A 21,796-nucleotide genomic window follows, 5' to 3' on the forward strand; every position below is an offset into this window, starting at 1 on the left:
GTTGAACTTCCAGTGACCAGTATGAGAGAGTGAGAGCGATAACACCAAATTTAACACACCTGCTCCCCATTCACACCTGAGACCTTGTAACACTAATAAGTCACATGACACCGGGGAGGAAAAATGGCTAATTGGGCCCAATTTGGACATTTTCACTTAGGGGTGTACTCACTTTTGTTGCCAGCGGTTTAGACATTAATGGCTGTGTGTTGAGTTATTTTGAGGGGACAGCAAATTTACACTGTTATACAAGCTGTACACTCACTGCTTTACATTGTAGACAAGTGTCATTTCTTCAGTGTTGTCACATGAAAAGATAGAGTAAAATATTTACAAAAATGTGAGGGGTGTACTCACTTTTGTGAGATACTGTATGTGATTGTACACTTTTTTTGTATATGATTGTTGGAAATTACACTATTGCACTGATTTGGTTTGAGTAACGCTGCACTGTTCTTATTTAGATCGTGTTTTGTTTTTTGCAAGGGAGTGGGATATAGTGCAAGCAGCTGCAGGAAATATATTTAGGTGTTGTTAGGGCATAGTAGTACTATATGGTTCAACATTTTTGGACATGTGACCATCACACCTACCTACATGGCTAAAAGTATTTCGATCCCCTTTCAAGCTATTATTTATTAGTGAAATGCTACCGCATACAAAGACATTTTAGACCAGTGGTTGTCAACATATGAGCTAAAGAGGGCCTCAAATGTGGCCCCTGATATCACCAAAGGGCCACACATAATGTTTAATATATGTAAAGCTTGACAGGACTGTCAGAGACTGCAGACCTAATTGGGGAAATGAGGGTCAGAGTGAGTGTGGACAGAGTACATTGTTGGCTGGGGATATGCTGCAGAAGACAATATTAAACTGGGAAATTTACATGATGCTAGTAGAGATCAATGCTATTACCCTAATCAATGTTCCCACTACAGACTGCTGAGGTCCGAGGGCCACAGATCACACCAAAGGGCTGGACACCAGGGTTTGAGACAGTTGTGCACTTCCAACCTTGTTGTAACAGTTTGGTGTAGGCTCTTGTTCCTTCATTACTGTACACCTGTGTACAAAGCCAACCCCATAAAGACATGGTTTGGTGTTGAGGAACTTGAGTGGTCTGACCTCAACTCAACTGGACACCTTTTGGTATAAATTAGAACGCTGATTGCAAACCAGTTCCTCTCATCCAACATCAGTTCCTGACCTCACAAATGTTCTTTTCAATGAATGAGCACAAATTCCCCCGTACACCCTCCAAAATATTGTGGAAAGCCTTTCCAGAAGAGTGAATGTTGTCATAACCTCAAAGGAAGTGGGGCGGGTTGGTGGTCAGCATATTGCTCGTGGTTCTGGAATGGAATGTGCAAAAGATGGTCAGATGTCCACAACATTTTGGCCATACAGTATATCAACCTCTGAAGAGTTTAACCATCATGGCAGATTTGGTTCCCCCCTACTGGCTGTACACTCCCAGCAGTTTGAGCCATTGTTTGGTCGAAAGATTCCTACTGTTTTCACCAAAATCTGACTTTACCTGTATGTTTTTCTCAGTTGGCATTGAGATTGGTCAGTGTATGCAACTTTTATTTTACAATGTTCATTAGCCAAGTTTTTGGTGGTCCAGTGCCTCGTGTTACCTCCTGATCTCAGTGAACAACAGGGGCTCTTGTGTGGTCTTCTGTTGCTATCTTCAAGTTTTGGCATCTTTGGAGTTCAGAGGTGAATTTTCACCCAGTACTGCTGTAAAGAGCCATTATTGGAACAGTTGAAATTTTCTATCAGTTTGAAGTCTAGCCATGTCCGTGTTTATGGTTGGGCAAAGCAGTCTGAGTCTCTAGGTTAATCAGGCAAGATAGCATTTTTTTCCTCACTGTTCTCTGTAATCTGTAGAGATCATAGTGCTTGAATATCCCAGGAGACTATCAAAGTCTCTGCGAGAGCGTGCGCATCTATTACAGTCCTTTAGATCAATGGTCTCCAAACTGCGGCCCATTGCTTGTCTTTAACCAGCCATTGAGGCACTATCCCTCCCACTGACACCAACAATATGGCAATAATTCCTGTACTGACATCAACAATTGGGGACTATTCCTCCGTACAGACACCAACAATGGGGCACTATTCTTACCACTGACATCAATGATGGGGCACTATTTCTCCCACTGGCACCATGGATGGGGCACAATTCCTCCCACTGAAACCAATGATAGGGCCCTATTCCTCACACTGACACCAAGGATGGGGCACTATTCCTCCCACCGACACCAATGATGGGGCACTATTCCTCCCAACGACACCAATGATGGGGCACTATTCCTCCCACTGACACCAACAATAGGGCACTATTATTCCCACTGACACCAACGATGGGGCACTAATAATTCCCCTATTACCAAAGATGGCATATTATTCACTCCCACTGATGCTGGGACATTTTCTATTCCCATTGGCTGCAGCCCCCCTAAAATTTTAAGCACAGTAAACTGGCCCTTTATTAAGAAAGTTTGGGGTCCCCTGCTATAGATCATGCATCTTCATCATTAAAATTATTGGCTAAACACGGATACGTATATGTCCCAATGATTCGCTGTTTGCCAGCATTTACAAAGTATGTAAAGGCAGCACTTTTTAGTTTAGAGCAGCCTTTCTCAACATTTTCAACACAGAGTAACCCTTGAAGTAACTTTCCGGTCTCAGGGAACCCTTGCTAAAATTGACTATATCAATCATGATAGATTAGTGTGATGGTCAGTGTAAACAAAGCTTCTTACATTTGTGGACATTGGGAAAAATTGCCCCCTTACAGATAGATAAAAAGGCCAATGGTTTCAGTGGGAACTTATCTGAGAGGCAGAAATTGCTCATTGCTCAAGGCACCCCTTGCAAACCTCTGGAGGAACCTTTGAGTTCCATGGAACCCTGGCTGAGAAACCCTGGTCTAGACCAAACTTTATCAACCTTTTTACCCCAGAGGAACGTATATGTGGTCGGTGGGAAGAATGCCCCTTACATTGATGATCAAAAGGCCACCCTTCTCAAGAGTTAAAAAGATCAATGGTATCACGCTGTTGGCTCTGCCAAGTGGCTTCGGACCAAGGCATCACCAGATAGCAGGTCATTCAGCTACAGCTCAAGGAACCCCTAGCAACCTCCTGGATGAACCCTTGAGTTCCATGGAACCCTGGTTTAGAGCATGTTTTCTCAATGTTTTTACCCTAGAGGAGCTCTTACAATAATTTTCAGCTCTCAGGTAACCCCTGCAAAAACCAGTTCAGTCAGTAAGAAAAATGCTTTTTACATTGGTGTCCATTGGGAGGAATATCCCTCCTTACAGTGGTGGTGAGAATCCCACCCTTACAGACAACTTAAAAGATCTATTGTATCATGCTTTTGGCTATGCCAAATGGTGCTGGACACGGAACTATGCAGACGCCATCAGGAGGTCAACCAGCCTCAGACCAAGGATCAAGGAAATAGCAACCCTGGAACCTTAGGATTCCATAGAACCCTAGTTGAGATTAGGTTATTTTAGAGAAGTCTTTCTAAACCTTTTAGGATGTATCTGGTCTATAAACCAGAGGCTCTGGATGGACAGTTGGATAAATTACTCAATATTTAGGCTGTATCTGGTCTATAAACCAGAGGCTCTGGATGGACAGTTGGATAAATTACTCAATATTTAGGCTGTATCTGGTCTATAAACCAGAGTCTCTTGATGGACAGTTGGATAAATTACTCAATATTAAGGCTGTATCTGGTCTATAAATTAGAGGCTGTGGATGGACAGATGGATAAATGGTTCTATATTTAGGATGTATTCAGTCTATAAACCAGAGGTTCTGGATGGGCAGTTGGATAAATGGTTCTATATTTAGGATGTATCCGGTCTATAAACCAGAGGCTCTGGATGTACCATCGGATAAATGGCCCTATATCCAGGTTGTATCTGGATTATAAACCAGAGGCTCTGGATACACTATCGGTCACAGGGCCAAAAAGGTATGAATTTTGTATCTGCATTAACCTAACATGAGGAATATATCCCATGCTTTTTTAGGGCTTGTGAAGTTGGTGACGACATATAAACACCTTCTGTTTTAAGAATACAATGCCGCTCAGTACAATCTTCTATTTGCATAAAAACAATCTTGGCACACAAGATCCGCGCTCCAATTTGTCTCAGATTTCCACTATGGCGCCGCCTTCCAACCGTCTGGTATTGTTCGGGGACATATGGGTACCCAGGTGGAAATATAGGTTGCATTGTTTGTGTATCAACATTGGCTCACAGTTCATCTAGAATGTATAAATATGTACCTGGCTGCGCAATATGTGTTTGTGTGCCACCATATGCCTGCGTGCCGCTGTGCCCGCGCGTCTCCTTGAGGGTACACAGCAGCCCATGTATAATTCAGGCAGCGCAGCCAGTACAGAATGCCACGTCCCGGGACTATAAATATTTCATGACTCTGGGAAGCCTCTGGGAATGGATCTCGTCTGTCTCTCGTCTTTGTCTGGCTCCTGTTCTTTCCTTGTTCCTCTTCCTGAGTTTATGCCATCCTCTGATCCTCCAAGTCTGACGCTTGGCCCGCTCCTGCATAGACAGCTCTTTATGTGAGGAGCCGTGTGATAGCTGCAGTCCCATAGGAGATCCTCAGCCATGGTAAAAGTCAAAGATCTGTTATCTCTGGGATGGAAGCAAAGAGTCACCGCCGGCAACACGTAAAATCAATCAGTGAATTCCCAATGCCAGGTTTTATTAAGTCAAAAAGTCAGCTCGTTTTCTTTTATTTTTATAAAGGGTCTCTTGAACCTTGTAGAGCGGATATACTCCCAATAGCCAGTTTGTTGTGATTTCAGTAAAAATGTGCGCAGTTGTATGCACTTAAAATGCATACTAGGCTATGGTATGCATTTTCTTGCCATGATCCTGTGCAACCTCCCTCTCATGCCCCTCTATGTGTGACAAATCCTATGTGATGACACTCCCGCACTACCCAATGGTAACTGTATATTAAATGTGCTTTAGTCTTAGTCCGTAGGGTTCCATGTTGAATTGGCCCACCCTTTGCAGCTATAAAAGCTTCAACTCTTCTGGGAAGGCTGTCCACAAGGTTTAGGAGTGTGTCTATGGGAATGTTTGACCATTCTTCCAGAAGAGCATTTGTGAGCGCTCTAATTCATCCCAAAGGTGTTCTATCGGTCAGTCAAGTTCCTCCACCCTAAACTCGCTCATCCATGTCTTTATGGACCTTGCTTTGTGCACTGGTGCGCAGTCATGTTGGAACAGGAAAGGGCCATCCCCAAACTGTTCCCACAAAGTTGGGAGCATGAAAATGTCCCAAATGCCTTGGTATGCTGACGCCTTAAGAGTTCCCTTCACTGGAACTAAGGGGCCAAGCCCAACCCCTGAAAAACAACCCCACACCATAATCCCCCCTCCACCAAATGATTTGGACCAGTGCACAAAGCAAGGTCCATGAAGACATGCATGAGCAAGTTTGAGGTGGAGGAACTTGACTGGCCTGCACAGAGTCCTGACCTCAACCCGATAGAACACCTTTGGGATCAGTTAGAGCGGAGACTGTGAGCTAGGCCTTCTCGTCCACATCAGTGTCTGACCTCACAGATGCCCTTCTGGAAGAATGGTCAAACATTCCCATAGACACACTCCTAAACCTTGCGGACAGCCTTCCCCGAAGAGTTGAAGCTGGTATAGCTGTAAAGGGTGTGCCAACTCAAAATTGAACCCTACAGACTAAGACCGGGATGATATTAAAGTTCATGTGCGTGTAAAGGCAGGCGTCCCAATACTTTTAGTAATATAGAGTATGTGTTATTGTAAGCAGTGAGATTAGGATTAACAAAAAGTGCCGGGATCAAACAAACATAAAGAAATCTAAAACAGTGGCTTTAAACATGAACTTTTGTTCCCACAACACTCAAAACATAAATAGGTAAGCAATGTTGCACCGCCTAATAATCAATCACTCTCATGTGATAAGTAACGTGCTCATCAATAAAATAAAATAGATTCACATAGAAAACAGACTCTGGTGGTGTTGTTACCCAAAGGGAAACTCACGTGACTGTGACGACACGCATAGGGCGGAGCCGAGTGACATGATTGGCAAACGAAACCCGTAAGTAATGTGCACCATTGATCCTGATCAAATATCCAACTCCATTTGCTTCCTGTTACAGCCAAATATTTCACATTTTGACTCATCAGTCCAGAGCACCTGCTACCGTTTTTCTGCACCCCAGTTCCTATGTTTTCCTGCATAGTTAGTCGCTTAGCCTTGTTTCCTCATTGTAGGTATGGTGGCTTATTGGGGGAAATTCTTCCATGAAGACCACTTCTTGCCAGACTTCTCCAGACAGTAGATAGGTGTACCTGGGTCTAACCGGTTTCCCCCAGTTCTGTGATAGTGGCACTGCTGGACATCTTCCAATAAGGAAGGGAAGAAAGCATGATGTGTCTTTCATCTGCTGCATTAAGTTTCCTTGGCCGACCACTACGTTCCTCAACATTGCCCAATCAATGGTGTCCTCAATGCTGAGAAATACATGCAGATACTTACCCATCATGCCATACCATGAGGAAGGCATGTGATTGGCCTCAAATTTATTCTGCAGCAGAACAACTACCCCAAACATACAGCCAATGTTATTAAGAACTATCTTCAGTGTGAAGAAGAACAAGGAGACCTGAAAGTGATGGTTTGGCCCCCACAGAGCTCTAAACTTACCATCATGGAATCTGTCTGGAATGACATGAAGAGACAGAAGGATTTGAGGCAGCCGACATCCACAGAACATCGGTGCTTAGTTCTCCAAGATGTTTGGAACAACCTAGCTGCTGAGCTCCTTCGAAAACTGTGCAAGTCTACCTAGAAGAATTGATACTGATTTCAAGCCAAAGGGCGGTCACACCAAATATTGAATAGATTTATATTTTTCTTCTGTTCACTCACTTAGCACTTTGTAAACTGATAACAATAAACGATTAAAATATATATTTTTGTAAGCATTCTTACTTTCTTCACACCTGCCTAAAACTTTTGAACAGTACTGTGCACATATCGGCCACTTTATTAGGTACACCTGTTCAATTGCTTGGTAACACGAATTGCTAATCAGCCAATCACACGGCAGCAACTCAATGCATTTAGGCATCTAGAGGTGGTGAAGACGACTTGCCGAAGTTCAAACCGAGCATCAGAATGGGGGAAGAAAGGGGATTTAAGTGACTTTGAACTTGACATGGTTGCTGGCGCCAGACGGGCTGGTCTGAGCATTTCTAGGATTTTCACACACAACCATCTGTCGGGTTCACAGAGAATGGTGGGGAAAAGAGAAAATATCCAGTGAGCTGCAGTTGTGTGGAGGAAGATGCCTTGTTGATGTCAGAGGTCAGAGGAGAATGGGCAGACTGGTTCCAGATGATAGAAAGGCAACAGTAACTCAAATAACCACTCGTTACATCCAAGGTATGCAGAATACCATCTCTGAAACACAACACATCAAACCTTGAAGCAGATGAGCAACAGCAGCAGAAGACCACAACGGGTGCCACTCCTGTCAGCTAAGAACAGGAAACTGAGGCTACAGTTCGCACAGGATCACCAAAATTGGACAATAGTAGATTGGGAAAACTTCGCCTGGTCTGACGAGTCTTGATTGCAGCTGCGACATTCAGATGGTGGGGTCAGAATTTGGTGTAAACAACATGAAAGTATGGATCCATCCTGCCTTGTATCACCGGTTCAGGCTGGTGGTGGTGGTGTCATGGTGTGGGGGGATATTTTCTTGGCACCTTTTGGGCCCCTTAGTAGCAATTGAGCATCGTTTAAATGCCACGGCCTACCTGAGTATTGTTGCTGACCATGTCCATCCCTTTATGACTACAGTGTCCCCATCTTCTGATGGCTCCTTCCAGCAGGATAATGCACCATGTCACAAAGCTCCAATCATCTCACCACTGGACAATGAGGTCCCTGTACTCCAATATCCTCCACACTCACCAGATCTCACCCAATAGAGCACCTTTGGACCAAAATCTCTGAGGAATGTTTCCAACACCTTGATGATTCTTTGCCACGAAGAATGAAGGCAATTCTGAAGGCAAAAGTGGGTCCAACCCAGTACTAGCAAGGTGGACCTATTAAGGTGAGCAGTAAGTGTACAATACTATATAAACCAACATAAAGGAACAGATGTACATTATTATATAAACCATTTATAAGTAGAGCTTCACAATTCTCATAACAAAGGTAACAATAAATATTCATATTTTTGCAAAAGCCCCGTGGTGACTGGTTCTCTTTAGGGATGCCCAGATACTTGAAGCAGCTTAAAAAAAAGTAGTGCCAGCATGCTCATCTGACAGCGTGTTGGCAGACACAATCTGTTACAATGCAACTCATTAGTAGAGAAAAAAAAAAAAAGAATAAAATAAACATGGCAATTCCTGGTTACAAAAAAAAGAAGATGCAACTCTGAAATCCCTTCCCTGACATTGTTCATCGGGCAGAGACAGAGGTTGCCTGACCTCCCTCACCACGTCTCCGTCCCATGGTGGACTTCAGATATACGCCGCAATCCCGGGCCAATTGTGAGTGCCTGAGGTCAGCATTCTGATGTCTACCGTCTGCTAAGAATACAACTTCTCCTCCCCCTCCTTGTCTACCGCCCTCAGTGCCCATCTCTGTACTGGCTTCTGTTCATTCTGGTAGATGGTGGGTAACACTGGGCGATGGGAATGGGAATTGATTTTTTTTAAACTGACATTCTCCTTTGAGGATGTAAACCACGGTGGAAAGTATTGGGTGCGTGGACCTGGTCATGATCCTAGGCTGCTGCTAGGATGAGGGTCTAGGCCAGTGGTCTCCAAACTGTGGCCCTTTGTCTTTATCCAGCCCTTGGGGCACTATTTCTCCCACTGATACGAGACACTATTCTGCCATCTGACACTGACAGTGGAGCACCATTTCTCCCACTGACACCACTAATGGGCCACTATTCCCCCCTATGATACCAACGATAGGACACTATTCCTCCCCCTAATACCAGATGTTTAGTCCCACTGAAAATTTCCACCCCCCCCCGCTGGCCAAAGTCCGTCCCTCCAAGAGTCTGTAGGACAACAAACTGGGCCTTTGTTTAGCATGTTTGGAGACCCCTGGTCTAGATGATGGTCCAATCACTCCTCAGCCTGTCAGTTGTGGGAAGTGTGGTTAGGAGGTCCTAGTACAAAAGTTTGTCCTGCTTGGTAGTTCCTCTAAACTATTTACTTATTGAGAACATCAGATGCAGCCAACGCGTTTCAGGGAAATGGGTTGGTTTAACCACTTATTGTCCGAGGCAATTTTGACAAGTTAAAATCAGCATTTTTATTTTTTTGCTAGAAAACTACTTGGAACCCCCAAATATTATATATTTTCTGAAAGCAGAGGTCCTGAAAAATAAAATGGTGGCTGCTGTAATTTTTTTTTTTTATGTCCCATAATATTTGCACGGTCATTTATCAAAAAACTAATTTCAGGAAAAAATACACTTAAACGGGTTTTAGTACACCGAAACACAATCCAAATTTCTTTGAAAAAAAAAAAAAATATATAAAAGTTGATGTTGTGTTGAGTAAATAGATACCAAGCACGTCAAGATTTAAAATTGCACATGCCTGTGAAATGGCAACAAACAATGGCACCTAAAATTGTCCATAGGTGACGCTTTAAAAGCTCCTACAGGGTATTAGTATAAAGGTAATCATGAATTATGGTCCTAGAAGTAATGCTCTCACCTCGACATTCATGGTGATACCTCACATGTGTGGTGAAATCTCTGTTTACATATCCGCACTGGACCTGCCTGCCCAATCGTATTTGCGCATGAGCACGGGGGGGTGATTTGAATTTTTTTCATTTTAATTTGTATCTTTTTTTTTTTTTATTTACCTTTATTGCTATCGCAAGGGGGCGAAAAAACCTTCCTGTGATAGCTTTGGGCAGTGAGTAACAGGTGAATTTTTTGGAGACATCTGGGGTCTATTGGACCCCTGATGTCTCCCCTGCCCTCCAAGGCAGCTGATCATCAAATACAAATCATGTTTGATCAAATGCTCCCCTGGCTGTAAAAGCCAGGCATTGACAGCCCTGAAACTGGAAGTGACAAAATCACTAGTCACTTCCAGAATCATTAGTCACAGAGGAGATGGGGGAACGTGTGTTCTCCCATCTCCTCTGTGGGCAGCTGTCCCAACTGCTCACAGTGGTCCTGGGTGGTGGCCATCACGGGTGGCAGAGGGAGGGGGTGGGGGCCTTATGAATGCTGTAAAAGTGATCGGGTGGCTGTGGAGCTGCTCAGATCAGTTTTACAGGAAAACCGATCGCTTGCTTTAAAAAACAGCTGCAGCTGCCATCATGATCCTGGTATAACCACTTGCTGTCCAGGATGTTTAAATAAGTACTCTGGATTACAAGTGGTTAAATATGTCTTTATACTTTCCCCTCTTAATTTCTCTTACCCGTTTAGGCATATATAACCTTCCTATGATATCTCTTTATACTTATTGCTCTCTCTGTTTTTTTTCTATATACAGTATCTGATACTCTCCTTTTCTCTTTTTATCAAATATCTTTCTTTCCTGTTCATCAAACCTTTCTTTTTCTATATTCGCACTTGCCCGCATCAAATGTTTTTCAAAGTGTTCTTATGCCCAGTGTTTCCCAATACACATTTCCAACACGTTTCGCCACTTAGGTGGCTTCATCAGGGTAAAATGAACTATTAATATTAGCACTTGTACTCTTGGCAAAGTTCAGGCCATTATATGAATAGCAGGTACTGTATACCCAACGTACATATAAAATTAAAAAATTAAATCCATTAATATATATATAAAGGATATGAGTAATTATGATCAGGGCTGGGACAAGGGGTGGGCAAGAGGGAGCGCGGCAGGGTGTATTGGTAGAGAGGGGGTCCCCCCCCAATGCACGCTCCAGATCTACCCCAACATGCCCAATTTCCACCCCATCCACCCACATCTGACACAAAAAAACACACCGTGCATGCCCAACTACCTTCTACAACCCCTTTCACACTGAGGCGCTTTGCAGGCGTTTTTGCCTGAATATCGCCTGTAAAGCGCTTCTCAAGCCACCCCAGTGAGAAAGCCAGAGTGCTTTCACACTGGGGCAGTGTGCTTGCAGAACAGTAAAAAAAAGTCCTGCAAGGAGCATCTTTGGGGCGGTGGAGGAGCGGTGTACATACCACTTCTTCACCGCCCCGCCCATTGAAAGCGTTTAGGCAGCGACACTTTTCGGGCGCTATTAAACCTTTTCCTTGGCTGCTAGCGGAGGTTAAAAGTGCCCCGCTTTCGAACGAATAATGCTGATATAACAGCAGTAAAACACCACCAAAACTAGCGGTGCTTTACCGCTAACGCCCACACCGCCCCAGTGTGAACGGGGTCTAACTGCTAGAAAGTGAGCAATTGAGCACGCATACTCTATGCCAACCATGGGCAGCCAGGGCAAAGGGGGCAGCAAATTGACGCTGGGCGGTACACCCATTAAATGCAATGCATTAGCAGTAGGTGGGGGGGAGGGGGGGTGCAGTTTTGCATCTTTGCTCTGGACATTGGACAAACCGATCCCTGTACTGATCATGATATAAATGTGTAAAGCTAACAGAGTCTAGCTACTGCTGAGTAGTTCAGAGCAAATAAGGTCCTCCCAGCTACCCATTGTCTGGAATATCATGATCTGGGAACCCTGGTTTGTAATGCAGGAGAGGAATTCGCAAAACAAGCTCAGTGCAGGGTTCTTATTGTCCTTCTCATACTAAAATCCTGTTTTAAAAATGTTAGCACTAAGTAGTTTCTCAAAGCCACTTACTATACCCACACTGGAAGTCTGAATACAATTTGTGATATAGAAATAGAAGGGGAGGAAGCTAAACAGCGGAGGGATCAGGAAGTACACTCCCAGTGACCATGTGAGGTGTTGTCTTGATTCTACCTGCAGTGCATTACACAGAATTCAGATTAAAGTGAACACGTGGGCTATTTTATAGGCAAGAGGCCAACCTTAGATAGTAAGGGGAGACTCCACAGGTTCTCTTAAAAGTAAAAAATCAAGTAAACACCCTGATTGCTTTCACTTGTTAACTGGAATTGCTTTTTAAGTTGATCTCTTTTACCTCTATATTGAAAAACAATAAAGAAGACTATATTTCCTTTTCAATAAAGTATAAAAATGACAAAGTAACATTAATCTGAGGACAGCAGCTGCTCTGGGGCCAGAATGTTTTTAGGGTCTTCGATTAAATTGATCCCGCAAAGGCCGTGTGCTGGCGACTGGTACCACTCCAAGTGTATAGATCCGTAGAACATGGGATGGGGCTTACGTTGGGTTACATACGCTGACAGGTGAGGAGGGGCGCCGCACTGTGCTTAGCACATGAGAAATGCGCACTTAATTATTCATGATATTTCATTTTAGTGCAGCCGAAGTTTAAGTGCTTCGGCCATTTCCCGTAAAGTGCGGTTCATGAGTGGTCCGTTAAAGAGGTAGCGCCATTGAAAACGTTGATGTTGAGGGATATACAAAAAAGATTTTTTTTTTTTTTCACATTTAAAGAGTTCATTTGGAATGGCTGTCAAAACTGTTTCTTTATTTTTCCTCATTTAAACCTAAAGCTGTGGAAATATACACACCAAAACTATAAAAATATGAAATAGAAATGATATAATATACACACCAAAAAATATAAAATACAAATTATACAATATACACACCAAAAAAAAAAAAAAAATATATATATATATATATATATATATAAATGATATAATATACACACCGAAAAAATATAAAATAGAAATTCAATATTCAAGATCTATCTATCTATGTATCTATCTATATATAGATATCTATTTATATTTATATATATAGATAGATATATGTAATATATCTATATCTATATAGATAGATAGAGATATATAGTTCGGTTAGAAAACCTTTCTCTTTTCCAGTCTCCCCTCTAATGGAAATAATGGCAGGGTAAGGTAACATAACTTTAGTGAAAAGAAAATGGTGAGAAAAAAACAAAAAAGTTAATGCGTTGGTGAAATGTGGGCTTTGCGGGGTCCTGCATGAAAACATGGAGAAAAAAAAAATGAATATAGTTTTGTATTGTTTTTTCCAAGGACAGGTCCACTCAAAAGTCGTGCTTGAGATAATTTGAGTTTGATGGGATCATTTAGAATTAGGGGAAGAACATGGTTTTTCTTTTTTTAACAGACAGATGTTTTGTTTTGGTATTTTGCTCTGACGGTATATATTTAAAAAAAAAAAAAAAGCATTTATTGGTTGAGGTAGTCTGTTATTTTCTCCTGCATGAAAACACGCAAAAAAGGTTATTATAGTTGATATTATTATTTCTTATGACCAGTCCACTCAAATGTGGTGCTTGAGATAGATGGAGTCTAATGGGTTCATTTAAAATTAGTGGGAAAAACATTTTTTTGTAAAAAAAAATAAAAGTCTCTCCAAAAGTTTTTCTCCAAAATGGGTGCTTGAGATACATGGAGTCTAGGGGGCTCATGACTGGAAAAAAACATTTTGTTAAAAACTGAGACAAAAAAACAAAACAGAAAGTCTCTATAGGTTTGGGAAGTCTGAGTTTTGCTCTGTTATTTTTTCCTGCATGAAAACATGGGGAAAAAAGTTGTTATAGTTGATATTAATTTTTCTAATGACCAGACCACTCAAACACTCAAATGTGGTGCTTGAGATAGTTGGAAGCTGGTGGGTTCAGTTAAAATTTGTGAAGAAAGAAAAATTGTAAAAAACAAAACAAAAAAAACAGACAAACTCTTTATAAGTTGGTGAGATCTGAGTTTTCATAAAAAGGGGAGATCTGAGTTTTGTTGGATTATGTTCTCCTGCATTAAAACATGGGAGCAAAAGTTACTGTAGTTCATTTTAATATTTTCAAGGACCAGTTATCATTGTTCCTAGTTTTTTTTTTTTGTGGACTACAGAACACCTCCACTCTCTTACGGAGAAGAGAAGATGGGGAGGTGTTCTGTAGTTCTAACACATTTCCTGTCCTAGGGTGACCATAGATACAGTACGATGAGTGTTGTCGCCCTAGGACAAAATTGTGTTACTGGCAGGACCAGGTGAAAATAATGGAGAAAAAAAGACACCACATCTAAAGATTGGTAAGTCTTGCTGCTCTTGCACAGCCCAACCCATAAAGAGCCAGTACAAGAACATCACATTTGTTAAGAGCCAATACACTGACGTCACATTTATTAAGAGTCAGTACAATAACGTCACATTTGTTTTGCAGGTTTTTCTTGAAATTCTTCCTAAAGTGCAATCAGAACTGTCTGAAGAATGCTGGAAATCCACGAGATATGAGAAGATTCCAGGTGAGGAGATAGACATTCCAACCATCATCACCCACTGATCAATCATACTTTACTGTTCTAATAGGGTTTAGATCTGCTATGAGCAAAAGATGTCATATTATCAGTCCTTAAGTGTGAGCCAATTTTTTGTTAGCAAGATATTTAAAGAGATTCCTGGGCCCTAGTTTTTGTTTTCTGATTGGATAAAGTTTATCTATAGCCAAAACTTTTTTTCAAGTTTAGAATATTCGTTTTTTTTTATTGCTTTGGAAAGTGGAATAATGGTGCCAGAACACTGAGGGCTTTTTTTATTTTAATTTTCATCCAAAAGTTGTGGCTGTGTAGCTCTAGAGAATCTGAATATTCAGCTGGCAGCTTCTGTACACCAAAATATTTTCACACTCACCTTGAAACAGAAGTATGGCCAAAGTTCTTTTAGCCATACTTCTCTTGTGGGTTACAGGAAGGCACTTACTTGTCCTCTCCTGTGACCCAGAAACAGCCAACTTAGTAGGCCCCCCTTGCTTTTCCTCTCCTGTGACCCAGAATGAGCCAATTTAGTAGGCCCTGCTTACTTTTCCTCTCCTGTGACCCAGAATCAGCCAACTTAGTAGGCCCTCCTTACTTTTCCTCTCCTGTGACCCAGAATCAGCCAACTTAGTAGGCCCTCCTTACTTTTCCTCTCCTGTGACCCAGAATCAGCCAACTTAGTAGGCCCTCCTTACTTTTCCTCTCCTGTGACCCAGAATCAGCCAACTTAGTAGGCCCTCCTTACTTGTCCTCTCCTGTGACCCAGAATCAGCCAACTTAGTAGGCCCTCCTTACTTGTCCTCTCCTGTGACCCAGAATCAGCCAACTTAGTAGGCCCTCCTTACTTTTCCTCTCCTGTGACCCAGAATCAGCCAACTTAGTAGGCCCTCCTTACTTGTCCTCTCCTGTGACCCAGAATCAGCCAACTTAGTAGGCCCTCCTTACTTTTCCTCTCCTGTGACCCAGAATCAGCTAACTTAGTAGGCCCTCCTTACTTGTCCTCTCCTGTGACCCAGAATCAGCCAACTTAGTAGGCCCTCCTTACTTTTCCTCTCCTGTGACCCAGAATCAGCCAACTTAGTAGGCCCTCCTTACTTGTCTTCTCCTGTGACCCAGAGTCAGCCAACTTAGTAGGCACTCCTTACTTGTCATCTCCTGTGACCCAGAATCAGCCAACTTAGTAGGCACTCCTTACTTGTCCTCTCCTGTGACCCAGAATCAGCCAACTTAGTAGGCCTTCATGACAGCCTACTACAGCACCACAAGACAGCGAAAGCTGGGAGGAACCAAACCTTGTGGCCAGACACTACCTAAAAGGAGACAGCACAAAAGTACAGTCTATGCACCTCTTTGATTTTGTTTCCCCTTTTTTTTAATGAAGTCTGACTTCACCCGGCTTCATATCTAACCTCCACTCTTAGCCAAGCAGGTCAAACTAGAATTTGTTTCATGCTACACATTATCATGAAAGGAGGACATCTAGCCCAGTGGTTGTCAGCATGCGAGGTATAGGAGGCTTCAGCTGCCACCCCTGACATCATAATACTCAGTATGTGTGATGCTACTGTAGCGCTACCCCTGAAGGAGCCGCTGTAGTTTAACCAGTTTTTTCTCAAGATCAGTGCAGAGGCAGCCAGGCACACAGCAACAGCTCATTCACTCTGGCTCAGTAATCAGTCTAGGGCAGAGGTCCCCAACCCCAGGTCAGTGGACCGATGCCGGTTCATGGTTTGTTGGGGTTGGGTCATGCGGCGGGCCAGTACAACATGTACTTCCATCCTCCAATAACCAGAGGGTGCCCACTCCCTTTCTCCAAGCACCACTACTATCTTCCCTCTCTGTGGTCACGTTGTGAGAAAGAGAGACAGAGATGAGAAGAAGGAAGATGAGAAGGAGAGGGGGAGGGAGGAGAGCCAGGCCGGGAACAGGATCCGCATTGTCATAAAGCACTGGTGAGGCCTGTGAGCTGACCTCAGGTGACAGGCTGCTCCCCTGCCACCTTTGAGGTGGCAGGCTGCACTCCCTTTCCCCAAGGTGGCAGGCTGCACCCCCAACCCCCCCTTCCAATTCTGTGGAAAGGTTGTCTTCTGCGAGGCTGGTCCCTGGTGCTGGTGAGGTCAGGGACTGCTAGTCTAGGGGATGTATTTTTAGGATTTTTAATGCTGAAGAACTTGGATGGGGAGAAGTGTAGGGTGATATGGCATACTCCAGATTTATTGAACAATAGCAGGAAGAACCTTCACTTTGCTAAGCCTCCTCTATGCAGGGACAAAAATAGATGGCCTTATTAAAAGCTATCCCAGTCAGAAAGTACCACAGGCTCTTCCACCCAAAAGAAACAGCACACAGTCACTAGAGCCCTGAGCTCAAGTCAGTACTCGCAATGTCAAAAGATCACCGGATGCCTTCTAGTATCCACCGGACACTCTTCGGTGAGGGAGAGGATAATGCCCACAATGCTTCAGGACAGCCAGACCCTTTCCAAATTCCACCAGGTCCTTAGTTAAGGGTAAACTTGCTCAGCTGCAGAAAAAAGACTCTCATAAGTAGACCCCCAGCTACGCCACAGCTGGAACCTTGATGAACATCAGCTGGAATCAGGAGAACTGCTACAGATGGGGGTAGTCACCACCCACCCAGACAGGTGGAATCCCCCCCAACAGGAAGAAGACCCTGCTGTTCTAAATACAGACTATTTATGTTTCTCCCCAGTCACCTACTGGGCACACCTCCCCAGGTATTGGCTGGAGCACAAAAAATATTCAGGTTGCCCATTTGCCTTTCTCAAACTCCTATGTTCCAGAAACTTCTAGAAAGCAGAGGAGAGCAATCAATACTGCACCTTGTGAGACCCAGAACAGCCAAAAGCAATCAATCACGGCACCACTGATTACAGAGGAGCTAAAAATAAATAAATGTACTTAGCCTCCTAGCAGCCTGATTAAGAGGGTGATACACTGCAGTAGGCTTACTAGAGGGAACAGTCAGAAACTGCAGACATGCTACGGGTGCACAGATGATATTAAAGGCTTTTTCTTTTATAATTAGAAACATGCCATACTCACCTGCTCTGTGCAATGGTTTTGCACAAAGCAGCCCCGATCCTCCTCTTCTAGGGTTCTTCGCCAGCGCACTTGGCTGAGTGCCTCCAAAGCAAGCAGCTTACAATGGGAGCACCTAAGCAGGCTTGTGTCCATTCACACACAGCCGTGTCTTGGCTCCGCCCCCTCTCTCTCCTTACTGGCTGGAATTGACAACAGCAGGAGCAAATGGCTCCTGCTGCCGTTTTAGCCTATGAGGAAGGAGAGTCCGCCGAGGCTCTTGTGCACATCACTGTATCGAGATGGGGGCCAGGTACGTTTTAGGGGGGGCTTGGGGGGATGATGCCCACAGAAGGTTTTTTACCTTCATGCATAGAATGCATGATGATAAAAAACCTTGAGCATTTAGAACCACTTTAAAGACATGTTGTTGGAGACAGCTGAAGACTGGGAATGTGGTTACATGAGACTCCTAAAGATCAATCCCTTTAAAAAAATGAAGACTCCCCCACTTTTGACTGCTGGGGTCCAAGAGTTGCATAGCAAGCATAGAAGTGCCACAAGTTGGTCACCAGGGGTCTAGCTGATAATAACCAACAAAAAGTCGGTTGGACTTGATGGACTTGTGTCTTTTTTCAACCTCCCCTACTATGTAATTATGTAACGTGACATTTGTTTGTACTCAACCCTGCCGGGATCCTCCTTCACTGCAGATTGCTGACACAAGAGATGGATAGACGTCCAATATCCTTATGTGCCTTACGGCCCTCTGATGGTCCTCATTCACTAAATTGAGCCAAGACCATACTCTGTATGGACAAACTAACTCAAACCAAGATGAACAACCTCTGCGGCTGTACCGTCGATAAGCAGTGGCTTTTGCCTGGCTCGTGGCGATAGAAGGGTTAAGTCCGCAGGATGCCACGGGGTGGATGTAACGAGGAACTCTCTGTAGCTCCTCACAGCGGGGCTCGTCACCTCATTAGGGGGCTCCTTAAAGAGTTGATAATTATGACATTCTGACGTGATTAGCATGCCACTTCATTTGCATTTCTTAATGCTGACAACAAACTCTGCCTCCTCTGGTGCCTCACCTGTGTGCCGAGTGTTGTATGCCGAGGCCTCATATCTCTGATATACAATCCAAGGGGGGATAATGGACAATTCTGCCCTGGATATGTTACAGGAGCCACAATATAGACAAAGACATGAAACCACAATTCAGACACAAAAAAAAAAACAGCGATAATGGACAATCGGGTGTAAGCGCCATGTCGGGAATATGAATACATCATGCAAAAATATGTTTTATTGAAAATTGTTCAGGGCAACTTCTTCTTTTCAATCTTTTTATTGTGAAATTGAGTACAAGGCATCGACCACAATTTTGCAAGACATACATACATAGTAGGTAGAAAAACACAGTGTGTAGAAAAACATGGTAACTGAACAATATACAGTACTGTATATGAATAGAAAATATTAAAGTATAAGTAACCTATTAAGTTCACACGGGTGAAGTAAAGGCACAAAGCCTACAAAATATAATGTAGAAGGCATCAGGAGAACCAGTCATATAATGGTTACAAAGTCTAATGCTACGTACACACGCTCGGATTTTCCGACGGGGAATGTTGGATGTGAGCTTGTTGGCGGTAAGTCCGACCGTGCGTATGCTCCATCGGACAATTGTTGTCGGAACTTTCCGCCAACAAATGTTGGCTAGCATGCTGTCAAATTTTCCGCCAACAAATGTGTGTTGTCGGATTTTCCGATCGTGTGTACACAAGTCCGTCGGACAAAAGTCCAAAGTACAAACACGCATGCTCGGGAGCAAGGATGAGCCGGAAGCGGTCGGTCTTGTAAACTAGCGTTTGTAATGGAGAATTAACATTCCTGACGCGGCAAATTATGAAATCTGGAAATGCAGCGCACAATTCTCTTCTTCTTTAATGGGATAATAATGAAGCTGCTTTGCTGGTGATACTGATGGAGTTATTGCAAACTAATTTTCAAAGGCTTTTTTTTTCTAGTGATATCAAAAATAATATTATTATGGTTTCTTTTTTTTTTTTTATTTGTGCAAGTTACCACAACACCATTATCCCGTAGTTTTTAAGAACAAAGATACAACTATGTTGGTGTCCCTTGTCAATTTTACATTGTATTTTATAAAATATAACTGCCGACTCCCAAACTGTCATTTGAAGTAAAACACATAGCCGAGTATTATTCTACACAATTTTTTTTATTGTGCATTAAAAAAATAAAACAAATAAAATTAGACATGCTAAAAGAAAATAGACATGCTAAATGAATATAGAAAATATACCAAATCAAATCATTATTATGCAAGCAAAAAAATAATGTCAAAGCAATAACTCCAAGGCCAATAATAAATAACACGTTATCTCCTCCGATTCCGCAACATGTCTGGTTGACGAAAGGCCATTCAGAAATGAACTGAAAAGCACGAATCTACACTCACCAAACTTCTACTATCACAAAATTAGCAGAAGGAGCCCAAAGTGTGGTGCTAAAGAGCTGAAAAACCACATAGTACGTTCGTAATTGTTGGCCAACATTTGTGTGACCGTGTGTATGCAAGACAAGTTTGAGCCAACACCCTTCCATAAAAATTCCACGGTTTTGTTGTCGGAAAGTCCAATCATGTATACGAGGCATAAGTGTTAAGGATATGAGATATTCATGAGCAAAACTCAAAAATCTAATTCAAGTAATTGAAGATGAGAAGTAGAAAAGAAAATTAAGAAGAAAGGAAAGAAAAGCGATACAGAAAGGGAAAGAGAGGTCAGCTGCTCCAATCGGGCCCAAGACTCAATCCACACTTGTGGTGGGAGGTAGAAGATTAGGGAGGACAACATTCTAAAGCCTCATACACACGATCGGACTTCCATGGGACTTTTCCGTGAATTTTGGTCTGAAGGGCGTTGGCCATGAACTTGTTCTGCAAACACACGGCAGAACATTTTCAACCAACTTTCACCAAATTTTCAGCTCTTTACCGCCACCCTTTGGGCAACTTCTGCTATTGTTGTCTGATCTTTAGCACTGGTTCTGAGCATGCGTGTTTGTACTTTGGATTTTAGTCCTATGGACTTGTGTACACACGATCGGATTATCCGCTATCGGACATTTGTTGCCTGGAAAGTTTGAGAGCATGCACAGCGAACATTTGTCCGTTGAAAAACGAAAACAATTGTCCGATGGAGCATACACACGGTCGGATTGTCCGATAAGACAAGTCCGTCGGACCGTTGTTGTCAAAAAGTACGATCGTGTGTGCCTTTACCAGTTTTCATGTCTGCAGCAAGGTAGCTAAATGGTTGGTGCTCTTTCTTTGTTGCACCGGGTCCCCAATTCTTGTACTGCTAGGTACAATGTCCTCATGGGGTGAGTGTTGTCATTTTGTCCTCCTTCCTCTGGCCGCACCACGTGTTCTGCCACATACAGATAGAACAATGAAGGTGGAAGGAGTGTGTGAGACGGTGGTGAGGACATTAAAGTAAACAGTCCTTTGGAAGTAGAGAATGGAGAGATTTGTTCAATTTGTTAGATAAAGGATATGCAATGATATAAATAAAGTAAATGGCTAAATACTTATATATATTTTTTTTTTTTACACACAGGAGTAGGGTGGAAAGAAAAAAGAAGGGAGAGCATAAATGAAATAAGAGAGAGGAGGAAGGAGAGGATGGAAGGAAGGAAGGAAGGAAGGGAGGGAAGGAAGGAAGGAAGGAAAAGGATGGCAAGGAAAGAAGGAAGAGATGGAACGCAAGGGAAGGAAGGGGAAAGGGATCAAAAGGAAGGGAAGAACAGGAAAGAAAGAAGGGAAGGTTGAAGCAAGGGAAGGAGGGAAGGGGGGATGAAGGGGAGGAAGAGATGGAAAGGAAGAAATGGAGGGAGGAAAGGAATGTAGGGATGGAAGGAGGGCTAAGATGCAAAGGAAGGAGGAAGGGATGGTTGAAAAGAAAAGGGAGGAAGTAAGGGGAAGAAAGGAAGGGAACCAAAGAAGGGAGGGAGGAAAGGAAGAAAGGGAACGGATGAAAGAAAGAGAGAGGAAGGAAAGGAAGGAAAAGGGATGTATGAAAAGAAAAGGGAGGAAGGGGAAGAAAGGAAGGGAACCAAGGAAAGGAGGGATGAAAGGAAGGCAGGGAAGAAAGGAAGAAAGAAATGGATAAAAGAAAGAAAGGAAGGGAGGAATGGATAAAAAGGAAGGGGAAGAAAGGAAGGGAGCCAAAGAAGGCAAGAAGGGAAGGAAGAAAGGAGAGGA

At 43.1% G+C, this 21,796-nt stretch overlaps 1 protein-coding gene across 2 annotated transcripts in view; it reads left to right on the plus strand.

Annotated features, from left to right (window-relative positions):
* LOC141130534 (transcription factor COE3-like) overlaps positions 1–21,796 on the plus strand; it is a 207,475-nt gene that overhangs the window by 129,860 nt on the left and 55,819 nt on the right. For both annotated transcript variants that reach the window (XM_073618142.1, XM_073618143.1), the window contains exon 7: positions 14,371–14,452. In XM_073618142.1, coding sequence (XP_073474243.1) covers positions 14,371–14,452 — 82 coding nt within the window. The remainder of the gene's footprint in view (positions 1–14,370; positions 14,453–21,796) is intronic.

This window comes from Aquarana catesbeiana, linkage group LG01 (genome assembly GCF_042186555.1).
Source record: "Aquarana catesbeiana isolate 2022-GZ linkage group LG01, ASM4218655v1, whole genome shotgun sequence".
Taxonomy (NCBI): Eukaryota; Metazoa; Chordata; class Amphibia; order Anura; family Ranidae; genus Aquarana; species Aquarana catesbeiana.